Source organism: Notothenia rossii, assembly GCF_949606895.1.
Source record: "Notothenia rossii genome assembly, chromosome: 3".
Classification (NCBI taxonomy): domain Eukaryota; kingdom Metazoa; phylum Chordata; class Actinopteri; order Perciformes; family Nototheniidae; genus Notothenia; species Notothenia rossii.
Genome location: NC_136901.1, coordinates 44,052,507 through 44,074,931, shown reverse-complemented (window position 1 = coordinate 44,074,931; position 22,425 = coordinate 44,052,507). Strand labels below are relative to the sequence as shown.

The window sequence follows — 22,425 nt, the reverse complement described above, 5'->3', positions numbered from 1 at the left end:
TGCACCACGATAAAGGAGCCTCATTCACTTTACATCGGGGTTGTTTGCGTGGTGCAGACACGTAAATGTAAAAAAGTTCCTGACTCCACCACGTAAAGCGGTGTTAAGGAGTCGTGGTGGAGTCACGCATTCTGGTGAGACCAGCGTATCACATTTTGTAAAATGTGGTCCATCCGTTTTTGAGTAATACATTTGTAGTGTTTTTGGCGCCCCCTATGGTCCAAGATGAAAATGCTTTTGTATGCCTATTTTCCAAGAAAGACTGAACATATTCACTAACATTTGCAATAATTGGATACATCGTTGATGAGTTATGAACATTTATTTCCAGGCCCCCGCCTTTGTGCGAACAAGTCCTGCTCTGCCCCCTGCAGCAAGAACACAGATGTTACACCTGCCTCATAAACACTCCTCTCCTACAAAGTTGACAAGGAATCAAAGAACCATGTTTATTGCTCCTGAGGTTTAATTGCAGCTCTATACTTTATACTGAGTTACCTGGCAACAGGCTCAAAGTCCAGAAAAGTGAAACATAATAGGAATCTGAAAATGTTAATCATTAGTGAATTATTGAGGTCAAAGCTTTTCAGACATCTTGAAACAGGTCGGGCAGCTTGTGAATTTATTTTGTTACACATGTTTTAACTTATATTTTAGAAACCAGACCACACAAATAGTTTGTAGAAGAAACAAATGTCTTTACATAGCCTTTGTGTTGGTTCAAATGCTTTAAACACATTTAAATGTCATTCAGTTCCAGTGTTGGGCAAGTTACTTCCAAAATGTAATATATTACATATTACTTATTACTCTCTTTTGAAAGTAATAAGTTACATTACAATATTACTGTCTCTGAAAGGTAATGAGTTACAATAATTTAGTTACTTTTTAGTTACTTTCACCAAAATAACCGCAAAAGAATGGCTAGGTATTTTAAATGCTAAAATGTAGTTATTGTACATCCAGTGAAGGACAATGTGGTATAGCATAACAACTGTAGGTCCTTAAGGCTACTAACAACTTTTATTACACGGCTTAGTTGAATACTCCATTCTGATTGTAAATTCTTAACATGTTGTAACAACCGGGGTTTTTATGTGACAGGTAGTCACTCACGGTAACGCCCACCCAACCAGGGATTCGCTGTTGGTTGGCGCCTCCATTTCCTTTTCCTCTATTTAGTTAGACGGAGCAGGAAGGGAAAGGTGTGTGCAGCAAGAGGGATCGTGGAGCAACACGCTCATCTGTTTAGAGACCAGCAGTTAGGTCGTTTAAAGTCTGTGTTACCGTTGTCTGATCCACCGTCCACCGTCATCATACCCTTCTGTCGCTTCACTTCCCGGATTATTGTTTACAAAACTGAAAGGAGCCGGTCATCTCCCAACCACCTTAAAAACCAGGACTGGATTTTCAAAACCGACTGGATTGCTAAAAATGACTGACATTCTCCCGTGGTAAATTGACTGTTTTATTTATTTTGAAGAAAACCCGAAGTGGAACGTTTTGGATTTAACATTAAACTGTGGGAAGACTAATTTGATTAGTTGTGGGGTATTCAAAAATACACTTGCTATTTGTGATTATAATTTTGAGTTGTGTCCTTTCTTATATTTTCAAATGTCATTCAATGTTGGGTGTTTGCAGTGAGATGTTTACACCTTTGTGCAGACTTACTAAAACTGACTGACTAGCCAAATCTCAAACGTCAGGAGAGAGACCTGACTGGCACCCCAAAGAACCTAAATAAGTAAACTGTCACATAAAAAATGGCACCCCAGATGGGACCGAAGACGAAATATTGTTGAATGACAAAGATAAAAGAAAATAACTAAATAAAGAAACCCACCCCTGTGGCTAGTAGACCTATACACCTTGTTTATTTTTATTTTTGGGAAAAAGAGAACAAAGGACAACAAAATGGCTGCTTATTCAGAATCCTTGTTGCAGGAAATGGGAGGAGAATTGGTGGTGTCCCCTACATCAAATACAGTACCTTCTCACGAGTCTCCTCCCACAACATATTCACTGTTGGACATGGAGCTCACTGGATTTTCAGAGTTGGCTAATCCCTTAACTCCTCAAACTGCTGTAAAAAACGACATCAATGGAAATGGAGGACCTCAACCTGTAACTTCTGCCTTAGAGGTAAATAATTCTGGCTCTAGGATTCAACAGCAGCTTCAGAAAATGATTGAGGAACAACATAACCATCGCCAGGAGCTAAAGGATAACATGGAACAAATGACAAACAAAATCACAACTCATAATGAACAAGTAAACAAAGCCCTGACAGGCCTATTTCATGAAAAACAACAAGAAGTTGTCAAACATATGGATAAGCAGTTTGAATATCTGCAAACACAGCTCAATACATCCATTGGCTGGCGGTTAAATCACTATCATACTGACCTGCTCAAGGATCTTTGTTCTGCTCTCACCCCAATGTCTATTACCATAACTAACCTACATGAGGAGCTTTCCAAATGCAAGAAAACTATAGATACATTGTCAGAAGAAATGACGGCAGCCAAAGTTAGCACCACCTTTGGCCATGTGAGTGTTCAAACCCACCCTGTGGTTTTAAAGGAAGATAAGCCCCTGCCCATTCCAAACCGCCCCAGATTACAATCCACCGTACAGCCTGGACTGTCAGAGGACAATTTTGGGTCACCTGCGGGGTCTACCATTCATGAGGAAGTAAAGAGCAGGTTCATGGGAAAGAGTCCTGTTAACTTCAATTTCCATCATTTGGGAAACTGAGTGATACACCTGACTAGGGATGGGCATTTTAAGAAATCTCTTTAATCGATCATCGTGAGACGTTAACGATCAATTATCGATTAATCGTTAACATTTATACCCGTCAAAAAAACTGTATGACCTATTGTAACGTCCACCCGGACAGGTCGGAATGACGAGCGAAGCGTATACAATCTTAACAGCTTTATTGCGGTTACAGGAAGGGTCACTGTGGGCCGGGACCACGCCAAAACAACCAAAAACAACAAACCGCTCAACAACGTGCTGCTCTTCCTCTCCCTAACATGCAGCCTTTCTCACCCACACGCACGCGCCCACACAGACACGCACTCAAAAAGCCCTCTGCTCTCCACCCCGCCCCTAACTGCTCTCCTCACAGAAGCCTGACCATAAAACAACCGTTAACAGAACACGTGAACATTAATGCAGGTCGATACAGAATAACAGAAGTGAGAAACTCACTTTTATGTTTATTTAAATGTGCAAATGTTAAACAAAAGAAATATCCCCGACGCCTCCGCGACATTAAAAAAATAAGAGCCAGTGTTCTTAAAACAAACAAAAACAAAATAAATACAATTCCGCCTCTTTTAGACATAAAACATTAACTAACAATAGTATAATGAGAAACTCCTGTGTTTAAATGTGCAAACAATAAACAAAAGAAATGTCGCGGAGGCGTCGGGGATATTAACAAAATAAGAGCCAGTGTTCTCAAACAAAATAAATACAATTCCGCCTATTTTAGACATAAAACATTAACTAACAATAGTATCAGAAACTCACTTCTGTGTTTAAATGTGCAAACAATAAACAAAACAAATGTCGGAGGCGTCGGGGATATTAACAAAATAAGAGCCAGTGTTCTCAAACAAAATAAATACAATTCCGCCTATTTTAGATATAAAACTTTAACTAACAATAGTAAACACAAAACAATAACACGTTATAGGCCTCGGTCTGACTAAAGGCTACGGTGGTTAGGAGGCTATAGCTTACTTAACCTACTGGTTTTTGTTGAGGAAAATTAGCATGTTAACATGCTCGGGGGTGAGACGTGAACGGAGCCGAGTGACGGTCAGTCCAGCGGCTGAAAAGACCCGCTCTGACGGGACCGAGGTGGCGGGGATGCAGAGATAGCGTCTAGCTAATTTAGCCAGCCTGGTAAACTTTCCACCGTTCACTTTCCACCAATCAGTCGGGCTGCACTCCAGAGGTGGGGGTATGTCCCTCAGAAAGTTCTGAGTCTCTGTTTCAATGCCAGTGTCCTGTGGGGTAGATGAGTATTGCTCCCCCAGGAGAAGTGCCATCGCAGAAACGTGCGTAGTGGCAGTGACAGTTGTGGGACTTCCCCGGCATGACAACACCGCCTCCTCTCTCCCAGTCTGTGGGATAGCCGCCTCACCTGCATCAATTGCCTCTCCCAGTTCAACCAGTTTAGCATTAGCAATTAGTCTCTGTGGTGGCGAAAGAAAGCTCAAATGCTTGTGACGGGGATCCAGCATGGATGCAATCATTGGGGCGGATGTCACAAACTCGTCAGACCAAACCTGTATAAATAAATTATAGAAAAATGTCGGATGATCGATAAAAAACGTTTGAAAATATGCCATATCTAAATAAGCAAAGCACATAAGCGACATTTAGCTATGCCTATGTCAGTCTCGTCATCAGCGGCTATTTATTATGAGTGTCATGTCAACTAATTAGTTAGTTTACCTTCATTCTGTTGCTGAGGGAGGACTTCACTTTGGTCTTGAATTCGGTTACTCTGGTCTCGTCTCCTTCTCTCCGCATGAGATGGGTGTTGATGAGGCTGAAGCTTACTGGATAAATGTTTGAGATGGAGACGTCCTTCTCGGCAGACATGGCAGTTGTGACACACTTAAGTGCTGCTAACACAGGCTGTGCGTCCTCCATGAGCCGCCAGTGCTCATCCTTCAGCTCCAGGACCCTGGCATCTTGAAGCTTGGTCAGGGTTCTGTCCGAGAGGACAGCAACAACAGCCCAGCGCTGCTCCACAAGTCGCTCAAACATCTCACAGACTGAGTTCCACCGTGTTTTGCACGATTGAATAAGCCGGTGGGTGGCGAGGCCCATTTGCTCCTGCTTCTCCTTAAGCGCATTGGTTGCCACAGTGCTGTGATTAAAGTGGCTAACGAGTTTACCAGCTGCAGAGATGACCGATGCAGGTATAGAGCAAACCCGTCATTTATGGCTAATTGGAGAGTATGTGCAAAGCAAGCAACAGACACCCAGCTGACTCTGGTGGGATTGTTGGCAGCCGTAATGTTGGCCGCGTTGTCGTGGACGCAGGCGATAACTCTGGCTTCAAATCCCCACTGCTCTACAGCTTCATTCATCTTCTCAGCGAGAAGGTCGGCAGTATGCCGGCCTGGAAGGCTTTCAGTGAGCAGGACCGCTGAATTCATTTGCCAGTTGTCGCAAATGTAGTGGCATGTGATAGTGATGTAGCTCTCCGCTGTTAAAGCGGTCCAACAGTCTGTTGTTATAGCAACACTAGCTGCTGTGGCTAACTTGTTTAGGAGCTCCTGTTTTCGCTCCTTGTAGTGGGTTTCTATGACCCTGGTGATAGTGCGCCGTGAGGGAATCTGATACGCTGGTTCAAGTAAACTAACCACATCTCTAAATCCTTTCCCCTCGACGACACTTGTGGGGAAGATGTCCACTTCAATCATTTTGGCGATACTTTCTGTGATTTTCTCCGCCCGCTTCGCATCACAGCTCCTCCGGTTTAAAACTGAGGTGATGGTGGGCTGAACGGAGGATTCAGTGCCTCTTAACACGCTGGGATGAAGGCTCTTTAAGTGGTACATCATCGGAGTTGTTGTCGTGTTGTACTTGTAAACCGTGTCGCAGTGTATACAGTGAGCGGACTCGTTTTTTATCTCAAAATGGTCCCACACCGGACTTCGTTTCGCGCGCTTCATGTTGTTATCTTTGTGAGTGAGCAGCTCGCAGGAAGTTTTCTCTGCTGTCGCGACTCCTTACGCTATATCGCCCCCTGCTGGTAGGATGTTTTATTACCGATCATCGATAAGAAAAATACGAAATCGACAAAATCCTTAACGATCAATTATCGATCATCGATTAATCATGCCCATCCCTACACCTGACCCTCTCCAATATCTGGAAAGGTGTGATGATTTCCTGGCTCTAAATCCGCTCACGGATGAGGAGCTTATGCCACCCTGCGTAATGTGCTTCACGGGACTGCAAGAGATTGGTGGGATGTTGGCCGCCATAAAATTCACACTTGGAGAGAATTCCATGACCAGTTCTGTGCTGCCTTCCTGTCAGAAGACTATGAGGATGAACTGGCAGAGAGAGTGCGCAATAGAGTTCAGGGAGAGGGTGAAAGCGTCAGAGACTTTGCCTACATGTACCAGTCATTATGCAAGTGCTGGAAACCAAATATTGATGAAGAGGAGATCATAAAGTTGATTTTGAAAAACATCAATCCCCAACTGGCCAGTCAGCTTAGAAGTAGCAGAGTCATCTCTGTCGATGGACTTGTCCGCCTTGGTCAGCAACTGGAGAAGGACCGGGAGAACCAGATGCAATATGAACAAAGAAAGAATTTGCTAAGTAAAACACCTCAGCATGTTGCCTCTAAATCGGCTACTATGCCTCCTAACAGAGAAAACCCTGTCCGACCAAGCCAACCTAATCACAACCGACCCCCCCAGGTGTTCTGTTGGCGCTGTAAGGGAAGTCATGCCCCTGATTCCTGCCCGCACTGGAACTCTAACAGGGCTGCTTCTCAGAAAACCCCATATCAACAACCAAAAACTCCCCATGATGGCCGTGCTACACTTGGTTTCCTAGGACCAACTACTCCTGCCAACTCTTCTTCAATACCACCAGGGGGCACTCTTCCCTGTCAGTTGATGGTTCCATTGCACATTGGTCCATGGATGGGAACTGCAATTCTTGACACCGGTTCATCTTACACCCTGGTAAACGAAAAAATATGGAAAGGAATTAAAGGACAGCAAGATGTGTTCAAACCCTGGACAAGGGGACCCTTGTACTTGGCAGATGGCGAAGCAAGACAGCCTTTAGGATGGAGCGATATGGACCTCACATTAAACACACAAACAGTTACATTACCTTGTGTCGTCCTGCCTGCTTCCAGTCTTGCTTTCCCTGCAGTGGTCGGGCTTGACTTCATTTTCTTTTCCGGCTTGCAGTTTGATGTATCAGAGAACAGCTACTGGTTTAAGTGCAATAAGAAGCTCCAGTATCAATCAATCAATCAATCAATGTTTATTTATATAGCCCAATATCACAAATGTTACATTTGTCTCAGTGGACTTCACAGTTTGTACAGAATATCAGTATGACAATACGACACCCTCTGTCCTCAGTATCAGTTCTTAAAAGAAAGTCGGAGTACAGGTTTTTCACCACAACTTGCATTCTTCTCTGCTGTGCCTCCTGGTAGCATGGTTGATCTACCACCATGCCCTGACCTCCTACAGGCTGCAACCCTCACTTCTCACCTAGATGATTTCGGAAAACAACAACTGTTACGTCGACTACAAGCAAACTCTGATGTTTGTACAGAAAAACTTGGAAACACAAATACTCTGACACACAAAATGTTCCTCACCCACAATATGCCCATCAAACAGAAGGCCTGTCGTGTGTCCCCATCTAAACTTCAGGTCATAAAAGAACATGTAGAAGAAATGTTAGAAAAAGACATTATTGAGCCATCTTCCTCTCCATATGCTGCTCCCGTTGTCCTGGTGCCTAAAAAACAGGATAGCAAACCAAGGTTTTGTGTGGACTACAGAAAGATGAATACAGCTACCCACACTGACGCCTATCCCCTACCAAACATCCAGGAAATACTAGAGTCATTAGCTGGATCTGTAGTATTCACTTCCTTGGACCTCAACAGTGGCTACTGGCAAGTTCAAATGGATAAGGATAGCCGAGAAAAAACTGCCTTCATATGCCTTTTTGGCCTGTATCAGTTCAAAGTAATGCCATTTGGACTTGAGAACGCCGCCCCAGCTACTTTCCAACGGCTGATGGAGATAGTACTTCGGGACCTACAGGGAAAGACATGCTTTGTATATTTAGATGACATCATCATCTATTCTGACACCTTCGAAAAACACACATCTGATATACAATCGGTGCTAGACAAGCTACGTGAGGCTAATCTTACAGTCAACATGAAAAAGAGTCAGTTTTTCCGAACCTCTCTGAAGTTTCTGGGCCATGTTGTTTCCTCTGGTGTTGAAGTTGACCCTGAAAAGACAAAGGCAGTACAGAATTTCCCTGTTCCCCAGAACATCAAGGAACTCCAAAGGGTTCTTGGGATGGCTGGATGGTATCATCGCTTTTCGCCTGGATTCTCACAGTTAACCGAACCACTCAACGCCCTTAAACGGAAAGGAGCCAAGTTCCTCTGGACTTCTCAATGTCAGACTGCTTTTGAGGTTCTAAAAAAACATCTGGTTTCACCGCCAATCCTGGGTCATCCTGACTTTAAACTCCCCTTTATCGTCTATACTGACGCCAGTGATGTCGGTTTGGGGGCAGTCTTGGCTCAACAGACTGATCTCGGTACAGAGCAGGTCCTGGCTTTTGCCAGCCGAACTTTAAACCAGGCAGAGCGGAACTACTCGACCACAGAGCAAGAATGCCTCGCTGTCGTATGGGCCCTAGAGAAGTGGAGGTACACTTTACAGTAGTGACCGATCATTCCTCACTTGTCTGGGTTTTCAAAACGCAAAAAAACAGAACTCGACTTATTCGTTGGGCTCTCCGTCTCCAGGAATTCTCCTTCACTGTGGAGTACCGTAAAGGAAAATACAACACAGTTCCAGATGCGCTGTCAAGAGCTCCTGTGGATGATGCCCAGACACAACCTGCCACCTGTGCTGCTGTGCTGCGCTCCAAGAGGGACACCTATAAAAACCTCCAAATTACTGATGAGGACATCTGGAAAGCCCAGCAGGAGGACTCTGTCATCCAGACTCTGTACGATGCAATCATGGAAAAAGGAGAAGTCGCTGAAAACGCAACTACCATTCCATCTTCACTACGCCAACAACTACTCCACCACTATCATAATGATCCTGTGTCCGGCCATTTCGGAAGATATAAAACGTATAAAAGACTACAAGCCCTTGTGTATTGGCCTAAAATGAGCATTGATGTAAGAGAGTATGTACGTTGTTGTCAGGTTTGCCAGCTCTACAAACCTCAGACCCGAAAACCTCCAGGGAAACTTCAGCAGACTGTGGTACATGGACCTTGAGAGATGTTAGGAGTTGATCTCATGGGACCCTTCCCAAGAAGCTCTAGTGGTCACCTCTATCTCATTGTCTTTGTGGACTACTACACCAGATGGGTTGAGATGTTTCCACTTCGTAAAGCAACAGCAGAGGCAGTATCCCAGATATTAACAAAGGAGATTCTGACTCGCTGGGGTGTACCGACCTTCATCCTCTCGGACCAAGGTCCCCAGTTTGTTTCAGCTGTTTTTGGAGAAACATGCAGGCGGTGGAACCTTCAGCAGAAACGGACCTCACCGTACCACCCTCAAACCAATCTGACTGAGAGAGTTAACCGGAATGTGAAAGCTATGAGAGCTTCCTATGTGGAAGAAAAACACAAAGCTTGGGACAAATACTTACCAGAATTCCGCTTTGCACTGAATTCAGCGGTGCATGAGTCCACAGGAGTCACCCCTGCAGAGCTAAACCTTTGTCGTCCTTTGAAAGGCCCATTGGATGTCGAGCTAAAGCCCCATCTCTGTGATCCTGACACCTCTGCCTACACTACAGCTAAACAGATAGCCGAGTTTCAGAAAATGGTAAACGGCAACATGGAAAAAGCAAGGCAGAGACAAAAAAAAAACTATGACAAAGGAAGAAGAGATGTGGATTTCTCAGAGAAGGATCGTGTGTGGATAAAAGCACATCCTTACTCAAGGGCTGATAAATCCTATATGGCCAAATTGGCACCTAGGTGGAAAGGTCCCTATCGTGTCATCAGGCAAGTCGGACCTTTAAACTTTGAGGTGGTCCGAGAAGAGACTGGAGAGAACATTTGTGTTGTTAATGTGGCTCAAATCAAACCATGCTTTCCCACTGCTGAAGAGATGGACAGAAAGCAACATCAGCGTATCCTCAAGATTTTTGAAGAGGAAAGCGATGAAGAGGATTTTGTGGGTTTTCCAGCTTAAAGTTGGAACAACAATATCGGAAATAAAATAAGGAGGGATAAGGACAATGAAAAAGCCTTCCTATGTCAGGCTTCTCTCATGGGGGAAGGAGTGTAACAACCAGGGTTTTTATGTGACCGGTAGTCACTCACGGTAACGCCCACCCAGCCAGGGATTCGCTGTTGGTTGGCGCCTCCATTTCCTTTTCCTCTATTTAGTTAGACGGAGCAGGAAGGGAAAGGTGTGTGCAGCAAGAGGGATCGTGGAGCAACACGCTCATCTGTTTAGAGACCAGCAGTTAGGTCGTTTAAAGTCTGTGTTACCGTTGTCTGATCCACCGTCCACCGTCATCATACCCTTCTGTCGCTTCACTTCCCGGATTATTGTTTACAAAACTGAAAGGAGCCGGTCATCTCCCAACCACCTTAAAAACCAGGACTGGATTTTCAAAACCGACTGGATTGCTAAAAATGACTGACATTCTCCCGTGGTAAATTGACTGTTTTATTTATTTTGAAGAAAACCCGAAGTGGAACGTTTTGGATTTAACATTGAACTGTGGGAAGACTAATTGTTTGATTGTTTGTGGGGTATTCAAAAATACACTTGCTATTTGTGATTATAATTTTGAGTTGTGTCCTTTCTTATATTTTCTAATGTCATTCAATGTTGGGTGTTTGCTGTGAGATGTTTACACCTTTGGGCAGACTTACTAAAACTGACTGACTAGCCAAATCTCAAACGTCAGGAGAGAGACCTGACTGGCACCCCAAAGAACCTAAATAAGTAAACTGTCACAATGTGACACGTTGTTAATACACCAGTGCAGGCCACTGTCCAGGACTATAATGAAGATTTCTAAGGAGGATCAAGAAAGAGAAAGGAAAAGAGGTTAAAAGACGGAGCGCTGGACGTCAGATAAATCCCCAGAAGAAGGCAGAGAGGAAGTAAACCATAACAGGACATGGAGTGGGCTCTGTGGTTTGTTTAGTATATGGCCGTGTACAGGCCCGGTTCCAGAACAAAATGACTCAGGGTGCTTCTGATATTACAGGGGGCGCAGCAGTAGTAGGTTTACATGAGCAATAGTGGCCGGCAACAGCAATGAAAAATAGCATTCATGGTCCCCAATGAACAGATTATGGCATTTGTTATGTTTTGAAACCAAGCAAGTGAGAACATTTCAAGTGAGTTAAAAGTGCAATCCTAAAATATTTCATATAGTCCAAAGTGGACTATGGCAAAGAAAAGCACAAAAGCTTCAAAACTGTACTGATAAAACAAATGAGAACATATTGTAAATCAAGGCAAATATGATTTGAACCAGCTCATGGTTTGAAATGGCAAACATTGAAAAGCAAAAGTATTATTAAAACCATGTACTACATCATCACCTTGGTCCCATCATATACTCTGGGAAGAGAATATTTACTGTGCTTGAAAACTGTTATCACATCATCATGTGAGGTTGACTTTGTGACCTGGAGAACATTTCAGCTGCAACATCATCTCGTTGATAATAAGCTTGGGATATGAGATCTTTTTGTAGCCATTCGTGGTGAAGGCATCCGTGCTTTGTATGCATTATGTTTGACCCAACATTTCTACAGGCATGTCAGAATATGGCTCTATTTTCACATGAATATTCCATTGTCTATTTGTATACCACGAGCTGCAACATGACTGCCTAACCCCACTGTACAGGCAGGTATTTGTTTTGACATACCTGGGCAGGCTCTGTTTTGCCGTGGTATCCTGGCACCTGCGGGCCGCAGAGGGGCGGCTTAGTTTCGGGCGATGAAGACTGCTGCTCCGGGGGCGAGAGCGGCGAGTCAGGCGGGAGTAAGCTAGTGTCCACAACGGAGGGTAACGTGATGTCCCCATCTGACCTGTTGCTACTGTCTGCAGTAGATGCAGTGCGTTTAGTGATGGTTGCTTTAACCATTTTCGTATTTGATTATCCACAGATGTGTGTCACTGCTGTGGAAGCACTTTTGAAATGATGCACGCGCAGCGGAGCAGGTCACGCGCACCTGACACAATTTGTTGTTTGTATTTTTCGCTCTGTTCTCTTTTTTGAATAGAGGGTGCATAACTTTCAACTGCCCCGAGGATCCCGACGCGAAGCCTGAAGGGTAAACACACCAGGTTTTCTAATCTACCCGCACAATTTGTCTGGTGTCGGAATGTCTCGCTATGTTAGTACATTCAACAAAACACCATTTAATTTCGTGTTAAAATGTGTTATAACTGCGTTACTGAGAATTGTAACGGGTAATATATTACCCAAATTTCATTAGTAATGCGTTACATTATTTCGTTAAAGCAAAAAGTAATATATTACTGTAACTCCGTTACTTTTGTAACGCGTTACACCCAATCAGTTCTGATCTGGGAGCGGTGTCCTTGCACGCAAAACTCAAACACCGATCTCAATGTACAGGGTATGAGAAAGAAAGTCCATCTATGTGTGACACAAAAACAGATTTAGATACTTAGAGAAATACTATTTATAATTATTATAAGGTCTAAGTCTAACCCGATGCAGTTTTAAAACATGCACTTCCGAATTGCACTACTGTGTTTGTTCTGATTTGTTTTGTCTTGTTTTTATTGCGTTACAAATGTAACTAATCTACAACTTCATTTCCACTGCCTTTCAGACCTTTTATTTTTGAAGGAGTACCGGCAAGGTTCACCCATTTCTGGACTTTGACCCATACTAGGTACTCAAATATAGGATATTATTTAAATCCTGTTTGTATACACTGTATTTACTGGTTTATTTTCAGAGCTGCAGGATGCTTCTCCAGACTGACAGACTGTCCTCTCAGTTTCCACTCAGACCTCTCAGTGTTTTGGTTTTCCATCTGCTCCTCACACACTCCTGTAGAGGTAACACACACACCAATACCGTCATGAACTCACGTGAGGCTTTTGGATTGAATGCTGATGATTTGTGCATTGATATATTTTATTAAATGTTAAGATTGTTATTGAGTAATTTTTTTAAATGCAGGCGCCAACCCGAGGTCTGAAAAGTTCATTAAATATCCAGCAGGGGGCGACTGCTCTGTTTTTAAAAATAAATCATATTGTATAGAAGTCTATGAGAGAATTAGCATACTAGGACCTGATGTATTACCTCAGTGAATATTTTCCTGATCTCAAGCTTTAGTTAGAAGTGTTCTTCTTGTGGTCCCACTCAACGTAAATAGACGATTAAGCAAAATACGCTTTAGGAAAGCTCACCAATAGGGTCTTAACCCTTATCTCAACAGCTTTGAGCAATGCTTTTTAAATGTTCAAAATAAACAAAACTTTATTAAAACCCATCCATTTATTTCCAGGTCAGTCTCAGTTAATGGGTCCTCCTCAGCCTATAGTGGCAACACTTGGACATGATGTGATTTTGCCGTGTCACCTGGAGCCTGAGATGGATGTTACTGCAGACACGTTGGAGTGGACGAGATCTGACTTAAACCCAATATTTGTCAACGTGTTGCGTGCTGGTCAGGACCTCCAAAACACCAGAAATCCTTCCTACAAAGGGAGAACCTCGCTGTTCAGAGATGAGCTGAAGCATGGAAACATTTCACTGAAACTCTCCGAAGTGCAACTCTCTGATCTGGGAACGTATACATGTGATATTCCTCTAAAGCATAAACAATCGTCTGTTAAGCTAGTTTTAGGTAAGTACACTCACAGTTTGTGTTCATGGTGGAGTTTGGTAGTATTTATCTTTTATAACTTTTAGAAAAACTCTAACGGCAACCAGTAAGTGTTATTCATGGTGACCAACATTTAAGTATTTCAATATTTGTACGAGGACTATTTCCAAAACTGATCTGATTTAGAAAGCTTATTGGCAAAATGATTGTCAGGTACTTGAATTCTATGGTTTTAAACTATTCAGTACAGGTTAATAAACCAGCTGAAGACATTAAGAGAGGCAACTGAAGACTTTGAAGGAAGTAATATAGAAAAACATTTAATTAATAAAAATATCACGCTACATAATCATAATGTAAAGCTATAAAAAAGCAGAGAGCTTTTAAAAATGTGCAGAATTCAAGAAATGCATTTATGTAGGAACGGGCAATGGGAATTTAGTTAGTTATTGGCCTTATACACATTTCAATTTGCTAATATTATATTGTTAATTAGTGTCCAAAGTGTCAGTATGTTTCTCCCACTGACACTCCTGTTTTAAACATTTATCTTCCTTCAGCATCCGGTCCTCCCTCTCCGCCTGTCATCAGTTTATCAGGGCTGGACGGTCAGAGTGGAGGAGTGGTGCTGCAGTGTGAGTCTGCAGGCTGGTATCCGGAGCCTGAGGTGTTGTGGCTGGACGCTGAGGGAAAGCTCCTCTCTGCTGGACCTCCAGAGACAGTCAGAGGTCCTGATGACCTCTATACTGTCAGCAGCAGAGTGACTGTGGAGAAGAGACCCAGCAGCAGCTTCACCTGCAGAGTCCAGCACCACAACACCACCCGCACCACACAGACACACTTCCATGTTCCAGGTAAACATTAATCTCATGATACACTTACTGCTTTAGTCTCCAATATCAGAGAGCAAGTTTTATATAAATGCTGTGATGTTCTGTGTTTTATCATTTCAGATGATTTCTTTAAGCTCCAGTCAAGGTCTTCTTCCATCAATATTGGTCTAGCCGTCAGTTTGGCTGTTTGCATTCTGTTACTGCTGACTGTTTCTTTCTTCTCTCTGTGGAGAGAACACATATTCAGTAAGTCACTTACAGTCGGGTGACTTGATTCAGTTTGGTTAATTAAAGGAGTCCTATTAAGCTGAGTGCTGTATGTTCTGTAGGTCTGTGTGCATGTTAACGGTCTGCAAAGGCTATAATATCTCCCACAAACTCCCCCCCCCCTGCCTGAAACGCCTCCATTGGACTTCTTTGTTTTGAACATAGTGACATCACTATGTAACACTCGCGCTTCTATTGGCTAGCACTAGGGGCGGGACATCTCTAAGCCGTTGACCAATCACCAACTGTTCAGCTACATTTAGCCTGAAAAGTTTCATGTCCTTCGATCCCTTCCTAAAGTTCCTCTGATTATCTTTCAACACATCTTAACACACGTTTCATTTCACACAGAGACAAAGAGAAAGCGTTCGGATGAAGATCAGTCTCTCAATGAAGGAGAAAGAAGACAGCTGATGAAACCTGACGCTGTGCAGATGGAGGCTTTGAAGGGAAACGTAGAAAATAAGAGCAAACCGGTAAGTAGAGAAACAACAACATGAAAAGTAAAGTCTCAGCAAGAAGCACAGAAGACTTCACATCAAGATACAGGATCTGCCAGAAATGCATGAAAACATGTGTCATTGTGTGGCACCTTAAGAAATGATCATTAAAGAAACGTGACTGTTCCTCTCATAGAAAAATCAATCTGAGCAGCAGCTGCTTGAGGAGCAGAGGAGGAGAGAGGAAGCTGAGAAGGAAGTCCAGACTCTGAAAGAGCAGCTGCAGAACAAGAAGAAAGAGGTTCATCTCCACTTCAATAATGAAACACATTGATTCCTGTTTGAAGTCTCTTTCAATGTCCTCCTTAGTGTAGACAAGGTCAAACCTGCAGGTCCAAGTGGAGACCACATCCAGACAGTCCTACTTTTAGACTGTGAATAAATGATGTTAATCTTCCTGCTGTTCTTTCAGGTTGAATCTAAAGAGTCTGAGCTGCAGGATCTCCATGCAGAGAAACAGAGGAACGAGAAGGAGCTGCAGAGCCTGAAGGGAGATCTGGAGAACAAGAACAGAGAGGTTCACCTCTTCATCTTTGAACTTTAATGTTCATTTGAATAGAGAGATAGACATTGGGTTCATTGACCCCTCTCATGTGATCATCTGTAAACCTGCAGAGAGTCAGGAAGCTGTTTGAGAGACTCAATCATCACCATGTTTAGGACCCACTGCACTGAAGCTACTTTGTTTGTACTCAGTGTAGCTGTGGCTTTACATGTTATCATTATCACTGCTGTGTTTCATGTTGTTCTCGTCTGTCTCTACATGTTCTTTTCCTTCCCCCAGCTGGAGAGAGTTCAAAAAGACTTGCTTGCTTCCAAAGATAATAAGGTAAGTTGGCCTGGGATTAATATAATATGCAATATATAAAATAAACAGTATACATGTTCTTAATGTACATTCTAACCACAACATAAAGTGAATTTTACTTACTGTGATAAGTCTGATTAAAAGACTGATATGTTGAGAAATGATAATCAGACTGCATTCATCACCAGATAAAGGTCTGCACAGTTTTGTGAAAGCAGAAGAATCAGTAGAAAATAATCTCAATATGTCGGTTAAAGACCCAGGAGGAACCATTTTTTTTCAACCACCTGAATTAAAGTTACACAGAAAATGTTTCATTGAAAAGCAGAATTTATGTTATTCAGAGATATATATTATACAGTATATTAGATGCTTAATTATGTTTGCTGGGTCATTTTACAATAGTCACATGTCTTGATATAATTCAGGATCTCAGAGTTGAAAAACTGCATAAGAAGAAGGATAAAGTTGAACAGGAAGTGGAGAACCTTCAGAAGAAGCTGGAGGCCCAACAGGAGAAAACAGACACCAAAACCAAAGAGGTTTCTGATATTTTACTGAACTCTGGGCTGAAGTCCTGAGTGTAAACTGTAACTAATCGACCCGGCCCTTACATGTAGAATGGTATCAATGATAAAACATGTCTCTCTCTCTCCTCTCAGGTTGAAGTGAAGGAAGCTGAAGTCCAGCAGCTCCAGGAGGAGGGTCAGAGGATGGAGACCAGCCTGCAGACCCTGATGGAGGAAGTGGAGGTTTGGAGCATCCTGGTTACCTCTGGGAATAATCATTAATACATTTGTTGAATTTGTTGCTTTTTTTGTGTTCTTACGACTTTATTGTTTGAATTTTTTTTACAAACACACGTAAATCTGATTTTATAACCGTAAACCCAACTTTGGTTTCCTCCATGTCTGCAGTCTTCTCCCCTTCTTTGTTGGCACATTGCCTCGTCTTTACTGCTCTAATGTGGCTCCCTGTCATTTGTTTTAATTCAAAGTAACTTGGTTTGAGTTTTTTCGGTTCCAGCTGTAGAACTGTTCTCAACTGTACTTGAAAAATCTGAAAAAAAATCACAAAATCAGAAGCTTTGATATTTGTCATGTTGAGTCAAATTCTCCACTGAACATGTTCCTGATCTCTGCCTCTCTGTATTTCAGATAAAACGGCCGCTGGTGTCCAGACAGAAGTTTGAGGAGGAGCAGCTGAGGAGGGAGGAAGCTGAGAGGAAAGTTCACATCCTGGAGGAGAAGCTGAGGAGGGAGGAAGCTGAGAGGAAAGTTCACATCCTGGAGGAGAAGCTGAGGAGGGAGGAAGCTGAGAGGAAAGTTCACATCCTGGAGGAGAAGCTGAGGAGCGAGGAAGCTGAGAAGAAAGCTCACATCCTGGAGGAGAAGCTGCAGAAAAAGGTTTGTTTAAAGTGTTTCCTAGTATATAGAGCAATAGAGCATGTTGTTGAGCTGCTGAACATCCTCCAGTGACTTTGTCCAATAAGATAAATAGTGTTGCATCTATATCTAATTACATCCCACAAGAAGTTGAAACGTGTGTGTGTGTGTGTGTGTGTGTGTGTGTGTGTGTGTGTGTGTGTGTGTGTGTGTGTGTGTGTGTGTGTGTGTGTGTGTGTGTGTGTGTGTGTGTGTGTGTGTGTGTGTGTGTGTGTGTGTGTGTGTGTGTGTGTGTGTGTGTGTGTGTGTGTGTGTGTGTGTGTGTGTGTGTGTGTGTGTGTGTGTGTGTGTGTGTGTGTGTGTGTGTGTGTGTGTGTGTGTGTGTGTGAGAGCTGGAAGACAGAGATCAAGCCGAGCTGAATTGGACTATCACTGATGACGAGCTAAAGAAAGCAAAGAGTCACCTGGACAGCAAGGACATAGAAATCATCCATCTTAAGAGACATGTACACACACACACACACACTTCCTTCATGTCTGGTTGTGTATCTGAAAGTCTTCTCTCTGTAATCCTCTCTCCTCCCAGACGGATGCACTTTTAGCTGATATCCAGAATCTGAAAGATGAAAAGCAGAAAAGTGAAAACATGCAAAAGGATCTGGAGGCAACGAGAAAAGAGGTCCATCTTCCATGATGTTTCAGTTTCTATGTGTTGTTTTTAGTTCTTTATATATTAATGACTTTGTTTTTTTCTTACTTTTTTGTTGATTTACATAAACCAAACTAATAGTCAGAGTATTTACATTTTTAAAATTGAAGCCACTGGTTTTTGTTGACATGTTTCTTATCTCCTTTCCTTTATCTGGCCTTCAAGTATGAAGCAAGTATTGAAGTGGTAACAATCCAGTTTGACACTAGCTGAACTGAACTTTTGATGAAGGGGACAGAATACAGAAGTTAATTCTAATCGTTCAGATATCACTGAATTAAAAATCATTAGGACATTAGTCATGGTCAGGGTCAACTAGAGGTGGAATTTAAGACTTTGTCCAATAAGATAAATAGTGTTGCATCTATATCTAATTACATCCCACAAGAAGTTGGTGTGTGTGTGTGTGTGTGTGTGTGTGTGTGTGTGTGTGTGTGTGTGTGTGTGTGTGTGTGTGTGTGTGTGTGTGTGTGTGTGTGTGTGTGTGTGTGTGTGTGTGTGTGTGTGTGTGTGTGTGTGTGTGTGTGTGTGTGTGTGTGTGTGTGTGTGTGTGTGTGTGTGTGTGTGTGTGTGTGTGTGTGTGTGTGTGTGTGTGTGTGTGTGTGTGTGTGTGTGTGTGTGTGTTAAAATATCTCTATCCCTCTTTAAATATCAGTTTGAGAAGAAGCTCCAGGAGGAGAAGAGAGGAGGCTGAGAGAAAACTGAAGGACCTAAAGAAAGAGGTGGAGAGCAAGGCACGCACGCACGCACGCAAACACACACACACACTGTAGTGGCAATTTCTTATGTTACTTTATATGGTAAAGCCAAATGATTATATTATGCTTAGAAATTGTATTGGAGCAACTCAACCTGTTGAACCACAAGGGAGCATCCCGCCAAGGTCGTACCTGAAGAATGCGGCCCTCCCTAAGGGAGCATTGTAAGATAATAGTTTTCTGTAGTTGTCTTATCTTTTACTTCCTGCACAGCAATCAGTCCTCTATAACACACACACACACATTATACCCTGTGTGCACTCCTGCAGACTACTCTATACTCTGTGAGACATGTACCTTCGAGGCGCCTCGAATAAAGATCTTAAAAGACAACGCTGCCTGCTTTCACCAGTTTATTATTGATTACTCTCATTGTACATCTTTACAGTATTGACGAGTTTAAAATATCCACAACAACACACACACACACACACACACACACACACACACACACACACACACAAAAATAGTTAAATCTTCTTCACAAGTAGTTGATATTTGAGACTAAGACAACTCAAACTAGACCTGAACACATATTGAGACACCAAATGAGATGGACCACAGCGTGTCACAGGGATCAAACAGCTGAGTCAAAGATGATGGATGAATATTCTCTGTGTTTTCTCCCTTAGTTTCAGGAAGGAAACTGTGAAGGGTCTGGATCAGTGGAACCACCCCTCACCCCGAACGCTGAGACCTCAGACCCAGGATTTAATATTGAGGTCGACCAACAGCACACATATATCCGTCTCAGAAACACTTCCACTGAGGTAATGATGTGAGCATTAACTCTGTATGAGCGCTTTATGAGAGTGAGTAATATAATTTAAGCATACTCCAAATGAGCTGTTTAATTCTTCTTCTTCTTCAAACTCTCATAATCACCTGTTTAACTTTAAGAATCCCTTTTCTCCTGTTTTTGTGTCATTTGTAAAAAGTGATTTCAATGGTCACCTCTAGTTAGTCTCTCTGTCTCTCATCCTCTCTCCCCGTATGTGACCTCCTGCAGGACAAAGGGATGGGACAATGGAAGTTAGATCTGCAGGTTAACAACAACAAATCCATCACGTACACATTTACACAATCTTTCAAACTCAAGGCTGGAAGAGATGTCACCGTGAGTCCTTCTTGATTGTTCACTTTATGTTGCATTTTACCTGTTCTTATTTGTTTCATTCAGCACTTCATTATATGTTAAAGAATAAGAATATTAAAAAATAATGCATTATTATTTTAATTATTTAATGATTCCGCTTGTAAGTCAGTGATTTTGTATTTTACAGATGTGGGTTGAAGGTCATGGTCGCAATCATGCTCCCACTGAGCTGAAGTGGAGGGACCTGAAGTCCTTGAGCTCTGGAGACAAACTGCAGGTCGTCCTCTTCAACCAAAAACAAGAGATCCAATATGAACTATGTGTGACAATACCTTAAAGACTTTAACTACCCTTTGTTCTGCTCTCATTGTGCTCATCTTACCCTGCATTTATCAAAAGTTACAAATATACTTCTGCTCACTGGCTGCCTAGCAACAAATAGCTGGAGTTAATCTGAACTTGTCCTCGTGTTGTGATGTGTGAAGTGACGGAGCAGATTTATCAGCAACAGCAAAAAGCCATGAGAGAAAGTTACAACGTTATAAAATATCTGAATATTATTCACAGGAACAGAAAGACTCAGAGATCAACCATTCATTTTATAGAATCACACACTTTACTTTTGCTATTCAGGTTCATTTAACAGTTTAAACAGGTGTTGAGGTGAACTGCCTTAATTTAGCTGCCACTGCTTTTACATTTAACTAAATCTACTCTTTTATATAAATATCTTAATGAAATATAAAAAACTCCACTCTTATTAATACAAATTGTGATCTAATGCAAGTTCCTCAAAAACTATAAGAAATGTTTGTTTACCTGATTTCAAAATGTATAATCGATCTTAGCAGAGCTTTGTAATTATTTCTCTTGTTTTGTTGACGGTGTAAATTGTCAAAATATAATTCACTATTCATGTTTATGTAGTTAAGATGTAAAAAAGTGTTTTATTTTTGTATTTACATGAAGCTGATGTACTATTTTGATATTTTCGTACGGCCTTGTCAACTTCCAAATGTGTTTTTAATATGTTTAAGATCATGTTTAATTTCAAGGTGATCTGTTTTAATTATATGATGTTTTGAACCCAAAACCAGATAAGTTAGTTTTGTTGACTGAAAACACGTTGACATGATTTCTGTTCAAATAAACAGTTTTTCTCTTTCAGTCTACAGTCTCATTTCGTATTTTTTCATATGGAATGCAGTTGGAGGTCAACCAATCACAGAGCTTGAGGCAAAGCGGAACAATAGCTGAGGATTCTGGGTAGTGTAGTATCTTCGGCCATCCTAAACTGAACACGTATTTGTTTCTCCGAATCGAAGGGGAAAATTACAAAAGCATTGCAAACAATTTAAACCAATCAACAAGGATAACCTGGTGTTTTTGAGTTGATGAGTAGTGCAGATATCACTGTAAAATCAATCGACAGTAAGGAGAACTTACTTCCGGGTGTACAATTCTCCGTTATCCAATGGGAATGGACGCTCGTAATACAATAAAGGGGACTTGATCATTATCTTTTAAATAACGTAAACTAAAGGGAACAATCTATTTGACACAGCTGAAGCTCTGGCCTTCCTTAAAAACTAACTAATTTTAATAAAAATCAAATTTGTATTTCACACAATGCACTGTTTTTTGAGAACAAAAATTCGTAACTAATGCACCATAATACATTCTGATGAAAAATACAAATGATTATGAATACAAATAAAATAAAAGAAGCCGTAAGTGCAGACACTTAAAGCAAAGTTTGTGACTCCACCACGCACTGCGGTCTGAAGGAGTCGTGGTGGAGTCACGCATTCTGGTGAGACCAGGTTGCTCCAGCAGTCTGTAATTAGTAAGCCTGCATTACAATTAGCTAAGCGCCAACAAACAGCTGTGCGGAAACAAAGGGTGATCTGGAGACGCTTTGTTGTGACTCAGTTACGCTCTAATGAGATCGATTAGTTTCCACATGCAGGTTACTTTGACACGGAGAATTCAACAACAATTAACATAATCATTTGCATTTAATTAGCGAGTTTTTAAGGCCACTTTCACAATCTCCCAGGAACGTCTGTTGTGTCTGAGCATTAAGTGTTTGTTTGACCTCCACATAAACAAACATCCAAGATCATTTTCTGATTTTACTCAGGCTCAATGACTGAGTTGAAGTTTGGGAAACATCCAAGTCATGGTTGAAAGAAACGCAGTTGGAGATTGTGAGGATGGATTAACGATCAATAAGGTTGCAGGTCCTTTAACTGAAACATCCATTTCTTTGTGTTTGTTTCCTGTGTGAATTCAAATGTTTCAATTTAGCTAAATAACTTATTCAAGCCTAATTATTTCGAACCTAACAGGATGTTTTAAAGCATTTAAGTAGTATTATCGTCGGAAACTGGTCGTGTTTCTGTCTTGTTTTCTGTCAATTTACGAC

At 41.9% G+C, this 22,425-nt stretch overlaps 2 protein-coding genes across 2 annotated transcripts; one reads left to right on the top strand and one right to left on the bottom strand.

The window, feature by feature from the left end:
• Positions 1-581: 581 nt before the first annotated feature.
• LOC307031898 (uncharacterized protein) lies at positions 582-21,164 on the top strand. Its single transcript, XM_079669470.1, has 16 exons — positions 582-604; positions 12,763-12,865; positions 13,321-13,662; positions 14,202-14,495; positions 14,595-14,720; positions 15,093-15,217; positions 15,378-15,482; positions 15,654-15,758; positions 16,026-16,070; positions 16,478-16,591; positions 16,712-16,801; positions 17,207-17,455; positions 18,021-18,113; positions 19,534-19,671; positions 19,911-20,018; positions 20,185-21,164. The coding sequence occupies exons 2-16, from the start codon at positions 12,772-12,774 to the stop codon at positions 20,332-20,334; spliced, it is 2,178 nt and encodes a 725-aa protein (XP_079525596.1). The 5' UTR covers positions 582-604; positions 12,763-12,771; the 3' UTR covers positions 20,335-21,164.
• Positions 3,765-4,939, bottom strand: LOC307034519 (E3 SUMO-protein ligase ZBED1-like; the record flags this gene model as incomplete). Its single annotated transcript, XM_079673346.1, has 2 exons — positions 4,480-4,939; positions 3,765-4,310 (listed from the first exon to the last, which is right to left on the bottom strand). Exons 1-2 carry the CDS (start codon positions 4,858-4,860, stop codon positions 3,765-3,767), a joined length of 927 nt encoding a protein of 308 aa, XP_079529472.1. The 5' UTR covers positions 4,861-4,939.
• Positions 21,165-22,425: the final 1,261 nt, after the last annotated feature.

Excerpts from the sequence above, each read along its gene's own strand:
- LOC307031898 (XM_079669470.1), top strand. The coding sequence starts at position 12,772 with ATGCTTCTCCAGACTGACAGACTGTCCTCTCAGTTTCCACTCAGACCT. Across the intron at positions 16,802-17,206 it reads CCCTGATGGAGGAAGTGGAG|ATAAAACGGCCGCTGGTGTC; the intron begins GTTTGGAGCATC and ends TCTGTATTTCAG. Across the intron at positions 20,019-20,184 it reads AGGCTGGAAGAGATGTCACC|ATGTGGGTTGAAGGTCATGG; the intron begins GTGAGTCCTTCT and ends TGTATTTTACAG.